At 39.9% G+C, this 24076-nt stretch overlaps 1 protein-coding gene across 1 annotated transcript in view; it reads right to left on the reverse strand.

The window, feature by feature from the left end:
• CFAP43 (cilia and flagella associated protein 43) overlaps positions 1 to 24076 on the reverse strand; it is a 102958-nt gene that overhangs the window by 38267 nt on the left and 40615 nt on the right. Inside the window, exons 11-20 of the mRNA XM_033421075.2 lie at positions 21669 to 21817; positions 19783 to 19886; positions 16244 to 16384; positions 15262 to 15434; positions 13976 to 14125; positions 11766 to 11896; positions 9675 to 9822; positions 7100 to 7201; positions 6263 to 6340; positions 690 to 815 (exon numbers count right to left, since the gene is read on the reverse strand). Of these exons, the coding sequence (XP_033276966.1) occupies positions 690 to 815; positions 6263 to 6340; positions 7100 to 7201; positions 9675 to 9822; positions 11766 to 11896; positions 13976 to 14125; positions 15262 to 15434; positions 16244 to 16384; positions 19783 to 19886; positions 21669 to 21817 (1302 nt within the window). The remainder of the gene's footprint in view (positions 1 to 689; positions 816 to 6262; positions 6341 to 7099; positions 7202 to 9674; positions 9823 to 11765; positions 11897 to 13975; positions 14126 to 15261; positions 15435 to 16243; positions 16385 to 19782; positions 19887 to 21668; positions 21818 to 24076) is intronic.

Consider the following 24076-nt stretch of genomic DNA (forward strand, 5'->3'; position numbering starts at 1 on the left):
TGTGACTGCCACAAAACAGTGCAAAGGGTGAATTAATAGAAGTACAGTACCTAGAAAAGTGGAGGTTTCAGTTTATGCTTTTCTCTAAACTGGAAAGATAATAATTAAAATTCTTTTGTGGGTGCCATACAGAAATAAAACGAAATTAGAGGAAAATTACAATAATAATAAAACTATTAAAACTACAGTATATGATATCATAGAAGCTGGGATAGTTAGCCTAGACAAGATACATAGGAAACATGGTAATTGCTAGTCTTCTCTAACCACTTTCACAGTGGCTATAGAGATGGTGCTCAAAGAGTAGAAGAATCAGTGAGTACAGGGAGAAAGATTTCAACTCTAATTAAGAAAGGGCTTACTAAACCAAAAATGTTTGAAGTTGGTATGAGGTGGCTGAGGAGATCTCTAAAAATGTTCAAGTATATGGTGGAAGATGGTTGGCATTAATGTCATGGGGGAGAGACAAACATCAGATGTCTGGCTGGTCTAGATGTTCTTCTTTCCCCTGACTCCCAAATTCAATAATTCTCTGACTCGTTCCATTTGTATGCACTAAATTTGCTGTATTCACATCACTCTAGAAAAAGTTTGTTTTATTTGCATTATCCTAGAAAAGTTCTCCTTCCTATTTTCTTTTTACTTTCTTTATTAAATCTTTATGGTGCTTAAATCAGATTTTTCCATACCTTTGCCACTTCTTCCTCACTTTCATTGTGGAGTCTTTCCAGTTCTTCAAGATCCAGGCCAAATTCTTGTTGCTCTAATTTTGCAATATTATCTACTGCTTCATTTTCTTCCATCATGTCCAGAATCTGAATTTTCCAATAGTAAAGGATGGAGACAAGCAAAGAATTAAACTTTAAAGGGATGGTTTTCCGAGTCTCTTGAGACAGCAACCAATTAAAAAAAATAGATATTCTGTTTATCTAATTGTAACTATCAAATAAAGAATTAGGTAATAGGCTTATTTAGGTTTTAAGGTTTAATCCATAAAAGCTCATTTATCTAAAAACAACGAAAATATGTAATGATATTAAGGAATTACTGATATTTAGGTGTGCTAGTAGTAGTATTATTATTTTCAGAGTTCTTATCTTTTAGACACATATACTTAAATAATTAAAGGTGAAATGATATGACATCTGGGGTTTTTTTCAAAACAAGCACGGGAGAGGATAGTGGATGGTGTATAGAGGCAAAAATATTGGTGATTAGATTTATTATATTATTTTTCCCTCCACTTTTATATATATTTGAACATTTCTGTAATAAAAATATCTTTAAAAGTTTATAGCTTCAAAAAAATTCAGTGACATAGAGCACACGTTACAACATATATGACAAAATATTAATATCTTCAAAATATAAAGAGCCCTTACAAATAAACAAAAAAAACAAAGACAACATGAGAGAAAAAAATGAGGACTTCAGTTTCAAAATTGACTGAGAATGGGCTTTACAATCTTCCTTTCTTGCCCCAATCCATAAAATTAAGAGGAAAAAAAGTGTATAATAAATCAATAAATCCAACACTGCAATTAAGAGGGGGAAGAAAAGGATTCTTCAATAGCATGGAAACTGTAAAGTCTGAAGGATGAAAATCAGTTGGATCTGAATGATGCATCATGGCCCCATGGGTCCCCAGGACAGAGCTCAGCAAAAGGTAGAATGGAATACCTGCTGAAGTCAGATCTCCTACACTTCTTCTTCCCAAGCTTGCTGAACTGGTATAGTGAAATTATAATAGGGAATTTCAATTATAAAGAGTGAGAGGGTGTCATGGACTTATATATACTACCAAATGTAAAATAGATAGCTAGAGGGAAGCAGCCGCATAGCACAGGGAGATCAAGGGAGATCAGCTCGGTGCTTTGTGACTGCCTGGAGGGGTGGGATAGGGAGGGTGGGAGGGAGGGAGACACAAGAGGGAAGAGATATGGGAACATATGTATATATATATATAACTGATTCACTTTGTTATAAAGCAGAAACTAACACACCATTGTAAAGCAATTATACTCCAATAAAGATGTAAAAAAAAAATAATGAAAAAGCACAGAGCAAAAAAAAAGAGAATTCAGCAAGGTGGTCATATATAAAATTAGTAACATTCATATCCAGTAGTATCCAATTAGAAAATGTTATAGAAAATATTCCACTCACAAAAGACCTCATAAGAGATGTATACAAAGTCACTTTTAGACTATAAAACTTCACTAAAGAACTTGTTAAAAATTTGAATAAAGATATATATTTATTTATATGTAATATATAATATTTATGTATTTTATAAATATATACTATATATATGTATTAAATTTCAGAGATGGCAAATAAATTCTTCACCAAATCACACTGTAAGCAGTTATTCTCAATTAAAATCAAATCAGAGATTTTTACAGAGCTCAACAAGCTAACCTTAAAATTCAGATGAAAAAGTAAGTGTGCCTAAAGATGCCAACATTTTCTGAAAGTGAAGAGCGAAGGGAGAATTACTTTCAAGATATAAAAACATTTTATAAAGCTATAGCAATTAAAATAGTTTGGAATTGGCTAAGGAAAAGATCCATGCTCAATATCAGAACATAGAGTGTCTAGAAATAATTCCGTATTCATGGGAATCCAGGGATTGATGAAGGAGGCACTGCAGATCAGCGGGAAAAGGATGGTATATTCAATAAAAAGCATTGGTGAAGTGTGCTACTTACTTGAAAAAATAAAGTTAGATCTATACCTCATATCCACTCACAAAAGTAAATTACAGGTGAAATAAAGGAGTATCAGGAGAAAATACGTGAGATTTGGAAGGCTTTAAAAATCATGCACATAAAGCAAAAGCTATAAATGATCAATGCACTCGGATAATAATTTTAAACTTTTGTTTAAAAAGGTACAGTATAGGGACTTCCCTGGTGGCGCAGTGGTTAAGAATCCGCCTGCCAGTGCAGGGGACATGGGTTTGAGCCCTGGTCCGGGAGGATCCCACATGTCACGGAGCAACTGAGCCTGTGAGCCACAGCTACTGAGCCTGCCTGCCACAACTACTGAAGTCTGTGCGCCTAGAGCCTGTGCTCCACAACAAGAGAAACCACCGCGATGAGAAGCCTGCGCACCACAATGAAGAGCAGCCCTGGCTCTCCGCAACTAGAGAAAGCCTGCGCACAGCAACAAAGACCCAACGCAGCCAAAATAAATAAAATAAATAAATTTATATAAAAAATACATATAAAAATAAATTAAAAGGCACAGTATAAAAGTTGAGACAAAACAGAAAATATTTGTAGTATATTGGGCTGAACCATATAAAACAGCAATCTCATGTGGTGCAACCTAATAATAAGGGCTACCTCCAGATTTGCCCAGTGCACGCCTCCGTGCTCTTTTCCTGTTCCAGCTGAGTGGGATGAGATCAAGCAAGGCAACCTTAGAAGCCATGTGCTAGAGACAGCAGAGTCTCTGTCAGCTTGGGTCTCTGAATGACTGCATGGAACAGAGCAGCTGCTGACCTGAACACCTACCCAGAATTATTATATAGGAAAGAAATAAACTTCTCATCCCTATGCCATTATATTTTTGGAGTTTGTTTGTTACCACAGCTTAGCTAACGCTAATTATTATAAAGAAATATAAGTTAAAAATAAAAATAAAGAACTTCTACAATCAACAAGAAAAAGACCAGCAACCCGATAGAAATATTGGCAAAGGACATGAACAGGGAATTTATAGAAGAGGAAATTCAGTCTTCAGAGTTATGAAAAGATGTTCAGCCTCATTAGTAATCAGGAAAACAAAAATTAAGGGGAGGAAATTACCAATGAAATAATTAAAGAACATTTCCCAGACCTGAAAGAGAAAGGTTTCTTGTTAAAAGTGCTCCAGTGCCTAGCACATGAAGGAGACAAGAAAGCCCAAACAAGCTAGGGTCCTGGTATGAAACAGAATGACACACTCAAATGGCATAAATGGGGAGAGGGACCTTTAAAACAGATTTGGCATGGTAAGGGAAATCAGCAAGGCATGATAAAGCATCTCAAGCTAGCAACCACGGGAAGCTATCACCACTCCCAGGTCTGAAAGGCAAGGATGGGAAGTGGTTACTAGAACCTGGGGAGATCAGTAGCTGTAGAAGAGGGCTAGCAGTCACTGCCAACTCATAACATCACAGAGAGGAAACTGGAGAAATAAAGACACTGACCTTGTCTTCTCCTGACCCTTGATCGTCTGCTGATGCCACTCACTGTCTAAACCCAAACAGAAGACAGAGGCAAAAGAGCTCACTGATGCCATCCACAGAGGCCAGCCTCTTGGGGCTAGGAGCAGGGTGAAAAAGGGTGAAGAGTAATTCCAGTCTGCACCAGCAAATCAAGAGTATCCATCAAAGGTATGAAGGTGCATATTGTAAAATTTCCAAACACCAGAGAAAAAGAAATGATCCTGTAAGTTTCCAGAGATAAAAATCTGGTTACCTAGAGAACTGGGAATCAAAAAGATATTGAGGGCTTCCCTGGTGGCGCAGTGGTTGAGATTCCGCCTGCTGATGGAGGGGACACGGGTTCGTGGCCCGGTCCGGGAAGATCCCACATGCCGCGGAGCAGCTGGGCCCACGAGCCATGGCTGCTGAGCCTGCGCGTCCGGAGCCTGTGCTCTGCAATGGGAGAGGCCACAACAGTGAGAGGCCCGTGTACCGCAAAAAAAAAAAAAAAAAAAAAAATGTATTGAATTCTCTAAAGCAAACACTGAAAGCTAAAAGACAATGGAGCAAGTCTTCAAAATTCTGAGGGTAAACCATTGTATTTGAGAAAAACCACGTCTCAAAAAATGTACCTCCTATGTACCCTTTCTCAAGAACAGAGTCAAAGCATTGTACACCTCTAGGGGGCAGGCACCACTCACACTGTATTACATTTGAATGACACTAGCACAGCTGCATGATAAATGATGTTCCCAAGTATGGGCCTGCACAGCAGTCCTGCTTAGAAAGCTACTGGAAGATGCACACCAAGAAGACAAAGAAAAACACACAGGACTCTGGAAACAGGGGCTCTAACTCAGGAGGCAGGTGAGACAATTTCTCAGGAAGATGGACAAGAGAAGTCCCTAGAACAGCAGCTGTGTGCCTGGTCTAGAGAGCAAGGTGCGTAGATTAGTGCTGGAACACAGAAAGCTCTAGAAGGGAGGTCTCACACACACACACAAAAATTCACTGACAGATTGATTACCTCAGGTATCTAGCATTTTGAGAGAGTCTGAATAGAAAGGCTTAATCTAAAACAAAGGCAATTGCTAATTCCAGGAAAAATAAAGTTGTAAAAATGGAAATGTAGTCATAATATACCATGTGGCTCAGCTCTGAAGAATATATATATAACTATAACAGTGTACCTACTGAGCATTGATTTATGTGCGTACAGTAGTGGTGGAGGTGTAAAAGAACCTGAGTACTCCTCTTCCACACCAGAAAGCCCACAGCGAGTGTCAAAACAGAAATACCAAGAAATAGCAGTATTAAGAAGACCATTACAAAGATGGAGGTAAATATCCAAACAAAAAGGCTGAAAGAACTGAAAACATTTACCTCAGGACTGCAGGAATCATAGTGAAGAAAAGTAGAGCAGGTGCTGCTAGAAAAAACATTTTTTAAAATTTATTATTTATTTTTGGTTGCATTGGGTCTTGTGGCTGTGCACGGGCTTTCTCTAGTTGCGGCGAGCAGGGGCTGCTCTTCGTTGCGGTGCGCAGGCTTCTCACTGCGGTGGCTTCTCTTGTTGCGGAGCACGGGCTCTAGGCACACGGGCTTCAGTAGTTGTGGCTCGCGGGCTCTAGAGCACAGGCTCAGTAGTTGTGGTGCACGGGCTTAGTTACTCCGCAGCATGTGGGATCTTCCCAGACCAGGGCTCGAACCCGTGTCCCCTGCACTGGCAGGCGGGTTCTTAACCACTGTGCTACCAGGGAAGCCCCAAAAACATTATTTTTAATTATGTAACTCTGTATTATTTAATTTGTAAAAATGTAAATGTATAACTTTGACAAAAAGAAGTATTAAAGACAGTATTTGGGGAAGACAGGAAGAAAACCACTGTTTATATGTTGTATGGTATGATAAAAATTATACCCTATTAAAGTGCCCAAGAAAACTAAGCTTACAGGCAGAGAAAAAAATGGGGTGTAGTGTCTCATGCTGGGTTGAACAAAATAAAGTTCAAAATGTAATTTTAGACCGAGAGCCAAATGTATTAGTCTATGGAATCGCAACACTTACAGTTTTAGCAAGTGCTTTGATTCCTCTTTTTATCTCTTTCCTTTTGTTGGAAAACAGTTTAACCTCGTTTTTGATGGCCTGGAATGGAGAAAGTACATCATTTAAACAAGCAACAGGGACGATAGCGAGATGATAGGTACATATATACATACTTAGATACATAGATAGCACTTCCCTAGAAACAGAAATAAGGAAAAAAATTAAAGACTAATAATATAAAGTGTACATGAAATAATACCACTGCAATACTTTGCTTAAATCTAAATTGCTACTATGTAAGTGGCCACTGAAGCAACTTGGAACTGAGGTCAATGATAAGGCCAACAGAAAGAAAATAATTTAGTGAAAAATTAAAGAACAGTTGCTAACAGAAAACTAGTCTGCTATTTTATCGGGAACTTGAGTGAGACTAGATAAGCAAGCTAAATCCAGACACAGGCTGCCACCTATGTCACCTTTCTGCACATCAGAAGCCACAATGTCTCTTCTGTTGCGGGCCCACCCCTTTTATTTAAGGCTACCTTGCAGCATCCCCCCAAATGTACTTCAGCATGAGGTATGTTAGTTCATTCTTTGCTTTGGCCTACATGGACACTTTTCTCGGGTTTCGTATTAGCCTAAGTACAGCACTTAAAGCTCACATAACTTTATCTAAAACACTGGGCCGTGTTTAGTGTGTTTGCCTGCTTTCAGGGAAGGTACACTTATACGATGTAATGGTCTGCCAAGTAGTATCTCTTTCCACTTTCTAACTTTCCAAGGGGTTTCACGGGAAACTAATCTATTTGGCACCCCTACAAAGCATTATTTCAAACTTCTCTCATGTTTTATAAATACCTCTTGTTTTTTTTGTTGTATCCAGGGAATTTCCACCGTATTATCAACTTTGACTAATTCCTCTTGTAATGAGTCATCGCTTAACCTCACATTCTCATTTATCTTAGAAGAAGACAGACATATCTTAAATTAAAAATTCATCAAGTTCTCCTCCTACCCTACTTTAATTGCTTTGAATCCCTCTTCACTTGTTGCATTTTAAAATATACTACCAAACATTTTGCCTGCTCAAGATGTAATGTTTAGCTAATTTTATTCCTTCCATTCTGTGCTTATATCAGCCACACTTTTCACTGAGAAAGCAGCAATGATCAGACAGGTCACACGTTCACTAGATCACTCTTGGCCTTCTTCCTGTTACTGTAGACCAAATGCTGCTGCCTATCAAGGCCTGCCCCACCATTTGTGCTTAGGATCTTAATCTTTTCCTCCTTCTTGAAGCCTCTGCACTTAAAAAATTTCCATCACCCTTCTGCATCATCCATTTCTGCCTTCTACTGAATCTTTCCCTACAGTATCTAAACATGCTCTGGAATCTCCTGTCCCAGGAAATCTACTCTCCACTGACCACCACCTTCCCCTTTAGCTGCCACCCTATTTCTGTGTTCCCTTTGCAGCAAAAAATCTTGAAAGAGTTTGGAACGTCACACTCTGCTGGTTCTCCTGCAACCTCACTGGCTGCCCCTTCTCAATCTCCTTCGCCTCCCTGAATTCTTCTCCTGGAGTTCTAGAAGTTGCTCTATCTTGGTCCCCTTCTGTTTCTCACCATCCACTCCTCCATGATGATCTTACTCAGTTTTATGGCTTTAAATTCCATTCATATGCCCCTGACTCTCAAATCAACATCTCGAGTCCTGGACTCTCCCCAGAACATCTACACAATAGCGTACTTGGTATCTCACTTGGATGTCTAACAGTATTCTCATGCTCAGTCCAGGGAACTGATTTTAGATCCCCTTCTTTCTCCCCACAGTGGCTCCTCTCCCCACAGTCTTCCCCTTCTCTGTGAATGGTACCTTCTCCTACATAGTTCTTCAAGTAAAATATCTAGGAGTCATCCTTGAGTCCTTTCTTTCCCTTTCCCTCTATGTCCAATTCATCAGAAGTTCTGTCAGCTCTACCTCTGCAAACTGCCTGGAAACTACCACCTCTCCACAACACTCTTGCACCTCTATCACTGGTACCTAAGCCTTCTAACTCCTTCTCTGCTTCTACTCTTGTGCCCTACAGGAATCATTCTCCACACAGCGGAAGTAATCATTTCAAAAACGTAAATAAGATCTTGTAAATCCTCTGCTCAGAACACTTTAATAGGTTCTCATTACACGTAAAATTATGTCCAAATGCTACCTGCTTTACAAAGCCCTTCTTTCCCACCTCCAGGACCTTATCCCCTACCACTCTCTCCCTTGCTCACTTCAGCTGCACAGGCCTTTTTTAGGTCTTCAAACGTGCCAAGCTCTTTCTCCCTCTGCCCTGAGTGCTTGCCCCTCCCCCACATATTGGCACATTTCTTTTAAGTCAGATCACAGCCTTTCTCCGTGGAGGGGCTATTCCAGCCAAACACTATCACACCAAACCATTTTATTTGGTTTGGTAACAAAAATAGATTATTTGGTAACAAAATAGATCTTGTTACTACCTATTTTTTTCTTATTTATTTGATTATTTATCTCTCTCTCTCTGCTCACACCCAACCCCCAATTAGCATGTAAGCTCCATGAAAGCAGAAACTTTTCCTATCTTTTCATGCCTGTATCCCCCAGAGTCCAGCACTTTGTAGGCACTCGATAAATATTTGTTAAATGATTGAGTGAATAAATGTTCTCTGGCTAGACACATCCTAAATAATGTATGTGATGTAAAAGTATAGAGAGACTAGTTTGAACAAGCGCCAGAATTGTAGTAGATTTGTTTTTTAAAGCAAGCCCAGACAGATCTTGTACTATGGTTTAAATGAGATCTGAAATGTGATATTTGTGTTGAGAAAGGCTGAATATTTTCTCTTAAATGTAGTGCATGCTCTTTTTGAAAATCATGAGGTAGCTGGATAATGAGGAACATTACTAAAATATCTGCTCAAAGAAAACCACAAACTGAAAACTGATATCTGATTTAGGAAGGAAGGAAGGAAGAAAAAAAAGAAGGAAACAGGGACTTCCCTGGTGGTGCAGTGGTTAAGAATCTGCCTGCTAATGCAGGGGACAGGGGTTCAAGCTCTGGTCTGGGAAGATTCCACATGCCACGGAGCAACTAAGCCCCTGCGCCACAACTATTGAGCCTGTGTTCTAGAGCCCGCGAGCCACAACTACTGAGCCCGCATGCCACAACTCCTGAACCTGCACACCTAGAGCCCATGCTCTGCTACAAGAGAAGTCACCGCAATGAGAAGCCCGTGCACCACAAGGAATAGTTGCCCCCGCTCACCACAACTAGAGAAAGCCCGTCTGCACGCAGCAACGAAGACCAAACATGGCCAAAATCAATCAATAAATAAATAAAATTTAAAAAAAAAGAAGGAAAGAAAGGAGGGAGGGAGGAAGGAAGGAGAAAGAAAACTATAGTGAAACTCAACTGCATGTTCAGGTTCTGATCCCAAATCCAAGGAATCTTTTTTTGCTATACTTAAATAATCATTCTCCTCATCCATGGTGTTCTCCAGGTAAGTTGAAAGTTGCTGGCTATATTCAAGAATTTCATTGGCTAAGTTTCCTCCAAACTGCCTGTATTAATAAAAAAGAAAACACATAGGCTACAAAATCACAATTTGAAAAAGACACATTTAGCAGTATTATTTCCAGATACCTAACCATTTCTATGCAAAGAAATATGTGGACAGTTCTCTGCAGTGCCCTGTAGATATTAGGACTCTGCTTCTTCAAGGACAGTACTTTCATGGGCTCCAGAACATGACAAACTTCTTGACCTCCCTGGGGTCATCTCTCTTCACACTGTCCCCATACCCTTACCCTACATGCCCTCTGTACCCATCTGCCCCAGTCATTGCGCAGAAGAGCCACTGCTCTGGTTGAACCCTCAGAGATAGTAGGTGCTGTACTGCTTCACATATATAACCACATTACCAAATTCAGTCCTCATAGCCCCCACCCCACACTCAGGAAAGTATTATTACTTCCACTCAATACACCAGGGCATTTCAAACTTCAGGCACATCAGCATGGCCTGGAGGGTTTGTTATAACAGATTCCTGGGCCCCACCCATAGAGATTCTGATTCGAAAAGTCTGGATGAGGCCCAAGAATATGCATTTCTAACAAGCTCACAGGTGCTGCAGATTCCACCTTGAATAACATGGTTATAGATGATTTAGAGGGATTGTCAGATGCCTAAGGTCACCAGTGCTGGACCAAGTTTTCAAACTCAATGGTTTTTGAGTCAGAGGTCCATGAGATTAACTGCCAATGGATGGAAATGTCCTCACTGCCGTAAATAGGGCTCCAGCACATGTTTGCTGTTGCCTGAGATGCTATGTGATCCCTTACTACAAAGAATGCATTAGGATTTATATAGTGAGATACAGGTTAGCGTTTTATTCAGGATTCCACGTATAAAATGGGCATGATGATACAGTCAGTCATCAAATGGGTCTTTGAAATAAGTGGTGACCAAAATTGCTATGATATAGAATCTCCATAATATGTAACATTTCACAGTGTCACTGAGATACGCCATGTTTTATTATTGTTTTGCTCACAGGAGGCACCGTGAAATTTTTGTGGAAACGAATTGCGCATTGACTAGTGACGTGCATCGGCAGATCAAACAAGGTAACATTTCAAGTCCAGGGTGTCACCTTCATGTTCTCTATGCCCTGGCCATTATCTGTATGCTTGGCTAATATTTGTTTATTTAGGATTTTAATTTTAGTCTAAGCAAAGTCTAAATAATTTAATATTGTCTAGGCAAAGTCTAATTAGGAAAGTAAACGTGTATGTGTTTACAGATACATACATACCTATGTCAGGTTTTTTAGAGATAAATAGGAGTTATAAAAATGATCTACTGTTCAGAATTGTCCTCATTCCTTGTGCTCCTCCAACAGATTTTATGAAAGGGAGGACTGGTCACTTCATAGGTCTTAACTGGGTCTTTTTATTTTTTGTATTTTGATGCTTTGACATCTGGGGTCTTGCTAATAACCTTGGAGGAAATGCCCCTCCCAGGACCAGCAATTCATAGAGATGGTAAACAACTCATCTGGAGCTCACCTTTCAAATGCAAACCCACCAACTCAGAGCCCACATCCCCAACCAAATCCTCTATTGGGCTTTCACACTTGGGACCACTATTTCTATCCTAATCATCCCTGGGTCAAGTACCAGAAAACTAGCAGCAGCCCCTATGGCCCAGAGCCCACTGAAATTATCCAAACTAGTCAATTCCAAACCTTCCCGCTCCTTGCCATAGAAACCATATTGAAGACACTTGCCCACACTTCCCTGCTCCCTCTGCCTCCTTACCCTCCCTGGTGCTTCCCCATGTGGCACCCCCATAGCACCCCCTCCTCTTGGGATGATTAGTATAACAATCTTTTCAATGGCAGTTGTCTCCTGTTGTGTTGGCCTTGCTATTACCTAAATAATAACAACATCTTTATTTTAAAACACCGTATCATGTGAGGTTGCTTATTGTATACTGTACTTACCTCCATTTCAGGTTAACAAGGGTGCCGTCATGCTTCCCATTCACCAGAATACTTTGTCCATCCATTGAAATTCTCACCGACTGAATTCCATGCCCCTGGTGAGAATGACTCCGACACTGAACAAATGTTTCCTTAATAGTTTTAGGAACAAAGTGCAGAAATTACAAATGCGATTCTACCACATGGTTTTTCTAAGGGGGTTACGTGCACTTTTGCTCGTGGATAAACCTTTTTCTATTTGTCAACAGCATTTTAGCTGGTATGGAGTAGCCTCTTAATAATTCATAGCACTGAAAATTCCTAGTACAAAATACAGTCACCAGTACTGGTTTGTTCTCCCTTCTGTGTAATATGGAAGAAGAGGGATTATTATCATCAATTTATAATAGGAAAATCAGAGAGGTGAATGGACTTGCTGAAGACTACGAGAAGGGGCCTTGAGCAAGCAGTGCGGGCAAATTCAGATGCCTTCAAGGATTTTAGGCAAGTTCCCTTTATGTGCAGAGAGGCTGAGTGTGATGAGAGAAGGTGATGGGCTCTGTGAAGAATGACAGAGGATGCCAATTAAACCAGTTTCATTAGAACCCAAACAAATCACTAATTGGTACACAGTGCAATGGTTTAAACTCTTTGACTAAAAACTGAGATTTCTTTGTCACACTAGTTATCAACCATGATGCCTTTAAAATTTTTTAATTTTTTGAATAGGCAATACATTCAAATGTTTCAAAATTAAAAAACTATAAAAGAGTATGCAGTGAAATCTCCTTCCTGCCCCCATTCCCCAACACCTCCCAAAGGCAATCAATATTATTAGTTCCTTCAATATCCTTTCAGAGTTTTTTTAATGTACATAAACAAATTTTTATACAAACAATTTTTAACATAAATTGTAACATAATACGTATATTACACACCTTGCCTTTCCTCCTTAGCAATATATCTTGGGATTCTTTCCATACCGTTTCATAAAGATTTCCTCATTCTGTATTACAGCATAATATTCCATACTTTATTTATATACTGTTTATGTACCATTATTTATTTATCCAGTCCTCTGATGATGGACATTAGGTTGCTTTTACAAACAGTACTGCCATGAATAACCTCCTCTATGAGGTACTTTGCATAGGCTCGCCCAGAAAAACTCTGACGTCTTGCCACTATCAGTTGTAGCGTACATTTACAAATCATTTGAATAAGAGACAATGTAGCAGAGTTTGCACATTGTTCACCTAAAAATAATTTCTAAGGGATTTAAGATTTTTCCTATATAATAATAATATCACTTTTGCCCAACTATATTCCAAATATGCTCTCTTGCACAAGTGAGCAAGGAGAGCTGGATATGCACAGCCAGGGCCCAGTTTACCTGTGGCCCCATGGGAGAGTGGCATGTGGGGTGATTGTGATGCTTTGGGTGTGTGGGGTAGATCCCTGGGTAAAAATAACTGACCGAATTAAATTAAATTGATAACCAGTACTACTCGGTCTCAAAACCTAGAAAAGGATCTTTCACTCTTTTGGGAGAAGAAACTATTTTCATTTTTTCAGAGATCTGAGAAAAATGGAAATCAGAAATGGTAGTGGTACTGGTGACATCAAGGTCTGCAAGTGATAGGGGAGGACTCAGTAAGGGCCACACCCTTCTCCCTTATGCTCTTCTAGCATCACATGAAGAGTCAGGTGGCGGGGTGGCAGTAACAAGCCTAGAGGCCCTCCAGGCCAGGGAGCTAGCCGTAATCAACCCTAGGTTTGCACAGCAATTCACTATTTCCAAAGAAGTTTTGCATGTACCCTCTCACCAGCTCTCACCAGAATCCCACAGGGTGAGAGCAAGCAAGGCTTCCCTAAAATTGCAGAGGAGCAGCTGAAGCTCAGTGAGGCTCAGTGAGTTTCCAAGACACACAGTAAGTGGTGATGGAGCTGGGCTGGAGCTCACCTACTGTATCCCAGCCCCATGTTCCTTCTTTGCAAGGTCTCAGTCTATTTGTTGGCATTTCCTCCCTTAGAGACTCAAACCTTAGCACATAAATACACCCAGTGTTGGAATCAATAACACCATTAGGGCTAAATAAGTTGTGAGTCAATTTAAATAAGTTGTGAGTCAATTTACTTAAGAGTTCTAATTCCTATTGTAAGAGCTTTTGTTCCTTATATGAGATCAAGACACACATCCCATAACTGGAAAAAAAGAAAAAGGAGTTTACCAAAGTATGAATATCTCGGATACACAGAATTCCACATTTAGCTATTGTTATGAGCCACAATCCATGTGGAGACAGAGAGAGCATTCCAGGTCCATATTGCTTGCTTTGTACTTTTTGGTATGACTTAAGAATGCAAATACCACTATGCTCCTGCCAAAGAAAATGACCACATTATAGAAAAGCTCAGGGCAGTGGTACCTTGGGGTTTGCAGTTGAGCATATCAAGTCAGATTCAAATCCAAAAACACTGTCATTGGAAATAAACTGATACATGATAAAGTGGGCACCTGTATTTGCACCACATTTTCCATCTCTGATTGCAAGTAGAAGTTCATTTTGGCCAACTAAGAAAAGTCTTCTTTGTATGTTAGCTACCATTAAAAATCCCAGCCTACAACTGACAATCTTTATTTCTCACTAATCCATTTCATATACCCCTGTGCTCAAGTCAAAATAAATGAGTCAATTGCCCCCCATGTTTCTCATGTATGCCCACCTTCAAACCTCTGCATGTGTTGTGACTTTTGTCTGGAATGCCCTTCCCCATCCCATCCCCACCAATTTGGCCCCCCTCCCTACATAAGGAACCCCACCTCCCTGCCAAGATTGCACGCAATATTTCTCATGTCTAAATCTGACTTATTCTTCAAAGTCCAGTGCAAATATTACTTCCACCAGGAAGCTTCTCTTGAATCCTCCTTATGATAAACCATTTCTTCCATCTCTGAATGTCTTTGTCTCAGACCTTGCTGACATTGTCTACTCTGGGAGAGAAGCCCTTTGATTGAAGGATTTAGAAAAGCAAGGGTGATAGATAATCTGGGTCAGTATATGTAGCAGGAAATGACACAGTATGGGAGAAGTTTGAAGAGAGTATGATGAAAGGATGCCAGAAACATAGTTTAGGTATTTTGTGCAATTTTCTTTAGGACTCAGGTACAAAGTTCCACCCAAAATCATCAACCCTGTAGCTGCTGACACCTGTGAAATAGATTTTCTAATGATAGATTTTTTAAAAATAGTTTTGAAAGGCACTAAACTAATATCATGTCATCTGCACTTTTATCTGACAAGTATGATGTTGTAAGTGTGAGGTTGCTCAAATGTATTTTATGATGAATTAACAAATCATGCTAACATACATCTAATTCAAAGAAATTATGTTACTATAATAAAGACATTTGTTAACTGGACTAGAGTGTTAAAGCATGGATCACATCTAATTGATACGATGTGTCAATCTTGACGGCTAAGAAAAATGATAGCACGCTTAAGTTTTGGCATACTTTTTCAGGAAGAAGATAGCTGCAGATGTATGGCACTTGGTTACAGAAGCCATATATTCGGCTACTTTGAAAGTTCAAGACAGCTGAGGACAGAGTATGCTCTATCTCATACACGAACTTATGAATGAATGCATCTCTCAGCCTCCCTCGTTCATCAGCAAAGCTTGCAGAAACTGTAAGATTTGGGGAAGAAGAGAAATCACTTGCACCATATACTGATTTTATTTTTAAAAAATTGTTATGAAAACTATGAAAAGCAAAATAAAAAAGTTAAATGCTCAATTAATGCAGAAACTATTAGGAGATAAAAATGATTGGAAAGCAACTTGGCTCCATTAGAAATACTTGAGTATTAAATGATTAATAGTGAGTAAAATATCTTTTATAAAGCCTTGGTTAATTTTATCAGTTAAGTAGAGACAGCATTAAAAGAAACTCATGATGGTCTAGAGTCTTAATTAAGACACAAAAGTACTTTGAGGTTTTTGACTCTTTTATACTCTATAATTAGATATTTGCAAAATAGCTACCCAGATATATTTGTTATCTATTGATAAAATAAAGTGTCTATTTTATCACACCTTTTTATCCCGAAAGCTTTCTTTATAATTTTATCAGTGAACGTAACTACACAGTAACCTATCTGAATTTGACTATGTATATTTAAGGCTACAAAAAAGAGACATCACAAAATGACAAATCAATTTGACAAAAGTGACATTTGATCCTGTTTTTTCTTTGATAATAAGACAGATTCATATGAATGACAGGACCTAGAGGAAAGTCCACATTTCACGTTATTTAGCAGCCACATCAATTTCATTTTGTAAGACACAGAAAAGGTGGTGGCCATTTTAACCTCTTCACATGTTAAAAGGAAAAAAAATTCTATCACCAGGAAAAAAAAAAAAAAGAAGGAAAGCTATAGCAGCTCTTCAACTGGATGCCCAGGACAGAATTTGTTGATCATTTTTTTCTTTACCTTGTGGTAGTATTTTAGGCAGAGTAAATATTTCCAGCCTGCTTCTTCCTGTTTCTGGAAGTGGGAAAAGCACCGTCACTTCTACTATATCTGTTTCCAAAGGAGACACTGTGGATATTTGTAAAATGCCTTTGCCCACCTCTGAAAGAAAATGGAAACCAACACCACAAGTCATCATTGATAAGTTTATAGAATCTTTTATACTCCCAGGTAAGATATCACACTATAGAACTGCCTTCACTAAATCTTTAGATCCAAATTTATTTACTGGATATTTAAGTGACCTTTAAACATAAGTGATGGAAACATTTTTGATGAACAGATGGGGGCTTCTCCCCATTAGATGTCTGGGTTGGCAGACTCAATCCAGCTTGGTTGGACTCAGCTTCTTTCCAGACAGAGAGGCCTCCAGAGTCTGCCATGTCCACCCCACTCAGCAGCAGCTGCACGCTCTGGCCTCTTGAATGTCCACTCCAGCCATCTGCCCGTTCCCGATACTGAATAAACTCAGGCATCAGTGTTCTTTGCATCTATAGTCAAGGCTTTGCGGGTGTGGTGGGATTACACATGCCTTTGTGAGTTTGTCCTCCAGAAACCCAGGTGATCTGACCTCTGCAAGGTGCTTGGGGCCCACCTTGGATTCTCTCCAGATTCACTACTGCCACTCTCCCCAGGGACTGTTCAGCATATGTCCACTTTCTCAGGCCCCATCTCAGCCCCTCCCCTCAGGTGTCCACTGGATGACCTTTCCTCTTACTTAACGAGGAAGACAGAAAACATCTGACACAAACTTGACCTCAACTTTCTTATCCTGAATCTCACATTTTCTCTCTGTTTGTACCCATCTTCCTGCTTCATTTCTTGACATTTTTGTGGGAACAAAATGTAACCCTTTCCATCTGTGATTCTGAGCCCACACCTCTAATATCTTATTACACCATGTGCTATCAATTATCTCTTTTAATTTTCTTTTGTCTTGTATGGTTTCCCCTATTCAGTGCTCAAGACTCCCCTATCTTCAAATTAGGACCTTCCTTCAACACTGCTAATTCTAATTCTCTTTTAGAAGTTACTAATTCTCTTTTCTCCACTGCAAACTTCTAAGAACAGAAGTTTCTACTTACTGACTTCCTTTTCTGACCTCCACTCCCTCCTGAACCTCTTTGTCTCTCTGTTCCAGAGGAGTAGCTGTCCCTGGGCTTACACACTGACTGCCTCATCCTAGCCCTCACCCCACTCACACTTCTGCCACAATCCACCCCTTCACATAGCCTTCCTTCTTCAAGCTCTTCCTGGAGTGGGTGACTCCCAGTTCTGTCTTTACTCTGGCCCATCCTTAGTTTTCTTCACTGCCTTGTCTTCCTCTGCCCACAACTTCAGAGTAGGTAGCTTTTCCCATCCCACACTCTGACTGACCAGATATGTTGAAAAATGTAACATTTAGGCAGGACTGGTACCCATTCTGAGGTCAGCCATAGGTCCTACCACATTCCATGTCATCTAATTTACACATTTAGGTTACCTGTTTGACCTCATTAAACAATTGGATTTGCTTCAATTCTGTCTTAAACCATCTATGTCATCAGCTTCCAGGATTTCAAGATCAGAATTCTATCATTAAACTTTGAACTACAAATCTTCATTTCCAAATTTATGGTAAAGATTCCCAAATGAAGAGTTTATTGGCTTCAACTCTACAGAGCTATCACCCTATCCCTCTACCTCCATAACTTTCTTTTTCCCTGAGGTTTTTTGTTTGTTTGTTTGTTTGTTTTTGCGGTACGTGGGACTCCCACCGTTGTGGCCTCTCCCATTGCGGAGCACAGGCTCCGGACATGCAGGCTCAGCAGCCATGGCTCACGGGCCCAGCCGCTCTGCGGCATGTGGGATCCTCCCGGACCGGGGCATGAACCCATATCCCCTGCATCAGCAGGCGGACTCTCAACCACTGCACCACCAGGGAAGCCCTTCCCTGAGTTTTTACTTCAACTGATGACAGCACAAACTTCCACCATCCAGGTTAGAAACTTTGGAGTCATTGCTGATCACTCCCTTTCACACATAATCAATTTTCAAGTCCTACCAATTCCATCACTCAGAGCTGTCCCCTCCTTTCTCTTCCCATGACTGCTGCGTGGCCTCGTACATTGTGGAAAAGAGCACAAGCCCTGAAGCCGGTCTTCCTGAGTCTGAGTCCTGGCTCCACCACCACCTACCTTCACGGCTTTGAACAAATACTTAACATCATTGTACCTCAATTGTCTTGTGTTTAAATTGGGCATAACAGTAGTCTCTACCTCATAAAAGTTGTCTGTAAGAATTAAATGAATTAACACATGCCAAGTACTTAGAACACTGGCTATCACATGGCAAGGAATCCCTCAATAAATGTTGGCTATTGTTATGATTAATATCATTTCTTGCCTAAGTTACTGTAATATTATAGTTTCCTAACTCGTCTTTTTTATTCCATTCTCTTGTCTTTCTGCTCCAGCCTTCACAGTGATGCCAGAGTCATCCTCTAAAAACCAAGTCAAATCACACCAGTCCCATCTTGAAAACATCTGATGATGTGTCATTAACTACAGAACAAAGTCCAGACTTCTTGGAATGATGTTCAGCGTACTCCACTTTCTTTCAGACTTTTTCACCATGATCATCATCTAGTAAACTCTTATTTACCTGTTACACTAGACTACTTACCATTCCAAGTGCCTTTGCTCAAACTTTTGTCCCAAGCTAGAATACCAACAAGCCCCATCCTCCACTACTTTAAGTCTTTGGAAAACTCTCCCCCAGTCCTCTGTGCCACCCCATCACTTCCATTCCTTTCTTCACACATGGCAGAATTAATTGCTTCTTCCCCTGAGCCTACACAGATCTCTGCTATTACTCTTCCACTAAATTGTCTCCTTGACCTTTCGATGCTCCTACAGAGCCTAGGTTCAGCATCTTACACCTAGCAGGCACTCAATTTTTAAAAATCAATACATAGATTTTTAAATATACATACATATTTGGTATGTAAAGCCAGAAAGAAAAGTATTAGTTCTTATTATTTATCACCTAAGTGCTATCTCACCTACCAAATCTGTGGTTTACCTGGGCGTTTGGATGCACATTACTGCAAAAGCTGGATGTCATTTTGTTTAAAGAGGAAACTCTAAAGATGCATGGAACAAAACTTTCTTTGGATATCTTAATTAAATAGAGATCAAATGTTATTTAAAAAGTATTTCAGGGATAAACCAACCCAACGTTCCTTTGTAATAACATTAGAAACATTTAGCCATTTCATTAATTCATTAATTGATTCAAGAAGATTTATTTACCATCAACTATGTACCAAGTACATGTACCGAAACCTCTAAATATGATGTGGGAATTCTCTTAAGTAACTTTGAACAGTTATTTAAATATCTCTGTTTTAGAAAACATGCTATAAGTAATTGTTTCACCGTAGCCCCATTTTCACAACTTTAAATTCTTTGGAATAAAGTGACCAATATTTTAAGTTAATAAGCATTCTACGTAAGTACCTATGAATCCAAGAATCTGAAATAAGCTTGAGGGTTTGGCATCGATAACAAAGACGTGTCCTTCTGATGTTCCAACTAATAGATATATTCCTCTCTGGTCATACCTAGAAAAGAAGAAATCTGATTATCAGATTCTACTTGTTTCACTAATAAGATGGTAAACAACTTTATTGAATGACAGCATGGAGATGCATCCAAAACCAGCTATTCTTATGGTTTGTGATTTTTAATATTATCAGACCTTATAAAAGGCAAGTGATTATATATAAATGTAATCATTACATTCTAGGCTAATACTGTTTCCCAATTGCAACTTATAAGTACATGGTCAAGAAGATTCACTAAAAATGGGTAACTATTTCATCATAAGTAAATGAAATATGACAGTAAAGCTTTCTTAATATTTCAAGTGGACATAAGCAATTGTCAAAGTAGTGATGAGTGGAACATTCCAATGCCTCTCAGTACCCATCCTGGCAGAAAGAGGAAGAATGTAGTGAAATGTTTCTATCCTATCATCAAATTGGAACAAGTGGGAAATGCAAATTAGGGTAAGAGAGAAAGATCTGAAAAAGGAGCACCAAAAAATACAGTACAGAGGAGCAGAATGTAAATGGAGGGAGACTACAGATCCTTCCCCACTGAGCCAGAGGCAGCAGAGCTTGTAGGAACAACACAGATGGTGGAAACCCAGCTCCTCCCGGCACTAGTTGAGTAATCTTGGGCAAATGCTTCCCTTAACCTCTCTGAACCTAAATTATCTCACTTGTGAAATAGGAACAAGCATAATACTTTTCTGAATGTGGGGCAAATATCACACTCAATAAGCTACAATGTGTGACAGCACCTCAAGCTGTAAAGCAGGGCATAAATGTCATTTCTTATTAATACTATTATGATATAACGAAAGAAAGAATAATAACATGAATCTAAATCCAATGCTCTATGCTGTCTTCTTAAAAGTATTGCTTCAAAAAATTTGAAATCGGGCTTCCCTGGTGGCACAGTGGTTGAGAGTCCGCCTGCCGATGCAGGGGACACGGGTTCGTGCCCCGGTCCGGGAAGATCCCACATGCCGGGGAGCGGCTGGGCCCATGAGCCATGGCCACTGAACCTGCACGTCTGGAGCCTGTGCTCCACAACGGGAGAGGCCACAACAGTGAGAGGCCCGCGTACTGCACACACACACACAAAAAATGGAAATCAACTAAATGTCCATCAGTATACTGTCTTTTAAAAATTATGGTATACCCATAGAATGGAATGCTATGTAGCTGTAAAAAAGAATGAGGAAGGTCTTCATGTGTGGATAGAAGACCTTCTCTAAGACATACCATTAAGTGAAAAAAAAAAAAAAATTGAGGTGCAGAACATTGTATATGGTTTGCTGCCCCGTAAGAGCCAAGGCAATGACTCTGGAGCCCAATTGCCTCGGTTCAAATCCTAAAACTTGCCATTTACTATGCGTGTAATATTAATTATTATTTAAATTCTTTGTGCATCATCTTCCTTATCTCTAAAATGGACACAATAAGAATATCTATCTCATGAAGTTAATACAACAGAAGTGCTTGGCACACTCTAAGTGCTTGATATGTATTCATATAATTAAAAGGAAGTACTTTTTTTTTACTTGCTTGTGAATAAAATATATCCATGAGAAATTGGTAACAGGCTGCCTCCAGCGAGGAGAACTGGGTATTCAGGGACAAGCGTGGGAAACTGTACCATACACTGCTCTGTACTTCTTGAAGGTAGAACTGAGTCAGTATATTAATTTTCAAAACAATACATGTAAAACTTAAAATTAAAAGAAATCAGGGCTTCACTGGAATTCTCAACAGACAGGCCTGCCAAAGTTGCTGCCAGAAGCAGGCATTACTTACAGGAGGTGCTGCACGGGCGATTCAGAGAGATAGGCCTTATGAACTGAGTGAGGGGATTCAACGTCCTGGATGTCGAGGAAGTGGACAAAGCCACCCTTGGTCCCCACGGCTGCAGAGAGGGAGGAGGGAGAGCAAGCCAGAACTGTTGCCTGTTTAAAATAAACGCCATACAGAAACAGACTCACAGATATGGAAAACAAACTTGTGGTTACCAAAGGGAAGAGACAAGGAGGGAGGGACAAATTAGGGGTATGGGATTAACAGACACAAACTACTATACATAAAACAGATAAGCAACAAGGGTATACTGTAGAGCACAGGGAATTATACCTGCTATCTTGTAATAACCTATAATGGAGTATAACCTGCAAAAATACTGAATCACTATGCTGTACACCTGAAAATAACACAGTATTGTAAATCAATTACACTTCAATATAAAATAAAATAAAATAACCCCCCAGATGCTCAACTTCACTGTGCCAGAAAATGAAACCTGCTCTCCCTCACATAAGAATTCTACAGTTTATTTGAAAAGCCTGCAGAACAAGAAGAGTGGCAAGTGTTGTGTGGTATTACAAATTATACACTCAACATTCTTCAGCTAATCGATAGCATAAGAAGTCACAGCAATCTGTACATCATTCTCTTTTATCCTAAAATTAGAATGATAAAAATATAAGGAAATTGCTTGAACTTTAAACCATGGCTTCATTTCTATCCTTAAATGATTGCAAAATTATTATACCTGATAATAATGAAAAATAAAATAAGAAATTTAAAATATATCCCTAGCATCTTTTGGACATCTTTATAGAATGTTAGCGATTTTTAAAAATCAGCATTCAACTGCTGGATAACGGTAGATCCTGAGATGCTGGCATAACTGAGGAAGACTTAAGAAAATAACTATTGAGTTGGCCAAAAAGTTTGTTTGGGTTTTTCCATAAGATGTTACAGAACTTTTTGGCCAACCCAATATATCACTGGACCATGTGGCCTGTCACCAAAGAAATGCATCACAGATTCCTGCTTATGTCGCGATCATTTACAGAAGATGATGTCTAAGAGAATAAATTTTTTGTCATGATACTTAAGGAATCAGATCCATTCCTCTATAGTTGTCACTGACAAAGCCCACTGGGTTTCCCCGGAAAAATAAGATGGAATCTAGGTGATAAGGTCTAACCTCTTCTTTTGTGCTTCATCTAGTTTCACTTGCTTATAGGGTGCTGTGTGCCGCAGTCTTGCACCCAGCACTTCAGACTAGGAAAGTGACACCTCGACTCCGTGGCCGTGTGGAGAAGCGCTGCCAATGACACCGCAATTCAAGATGGCGGCAGTGGCAGGCAGTGCGCAGAGACACTGCACCCAGAACTTGGATGTGAAACCAAAGCAGGACAGCTGCACTAGCGCCACGAGAGCTCCAACCCCACCCCCCACCCCGTCCCCGCAATGAGGAGAACCATATAGAGCATCCCCACCCATCCCCCGTCCCAAAAACCTGTACTCTAGAGCGAGAGCTCCCACCTCTCCGTTCTCCGATCAAAGAATAAAACTTTCCTTTGTTTCTGAACCAAACTCAGTCTCAATCGATTGGCACGGGCAACACCAGAGAAGAGGACCCCTACTGGGGCCCAACTCGAAAGGGGTGGTAACATAATTACATTTTGTAGTTTGTTTTGAATAAAATAATGGAATGTTAGAAATAGAAAAGATCTTAAAGAGATCATTGTTTTGCAGACTAGAAAACAGAGGCAAAGAAAAATGTAGCAATTTGCCCCAGGATCCCATAGCTTGTAACAAAGCTCAGAGGAAAACTCAGGTATCCTGCCCCATTAGAATGCACAGTTTCCCCATTGAGCAGGTTTTCATTTTGTTTTTTAAAGTGAATTTTCCAAGCCTTAACCAGTTTGAATCTTTAGTGGTATCTCAGTATGAAACTGGAAACGAAGTGGTGAGGGTTTGTTTTTTTAGCTAAAAGCCTTTATGGGAGATCTCAGTGTGTGTGTGTGTGTGTGTGTGTGTGTGTGTGTGTGTGTGTGTGTCTGTGTGTCTGTGTGTCTGTGTGTCTGTGTTTCCTCAAAATAATCAGTTGAAATTACCCTCCATTCCAGGGCTATTGTGGACTAGGCTAAATATGTACAGCAATATTTGGAGGGGTCGTAGCTACCCTAGCAGGCACCATCAGGGGAAGCTAGTAGTGTTCATGCATCCTGCCATCATGATGCTGAGCAGGGTTCTCTAAGGACCACTGCCTAAAATGTTCATGGGGAGCACAGTCCCCAGCACAGGCAGGGAGATCTGGCCTCAGCACTGCTGGGTCAATACACTTATCATTTCCCCACGGGGCAGCAGTATCCTCCAGTAAGGAGAAACCACTGACTCTCCCCAATAAGAGCTGAACT

Source organism: Orcinus orca, chromosome 14 (assembly GCF_937001465.1).
Source record: "Orcinus orca chromosome 14, mOrcOrc1.1, whole genome shotgun sequence".
NCBI lineage: Eukaryota > Metazoa > Chordata > Mammalia > Artiodactyla > Delphinidae > Orcinus > Orcinus orca.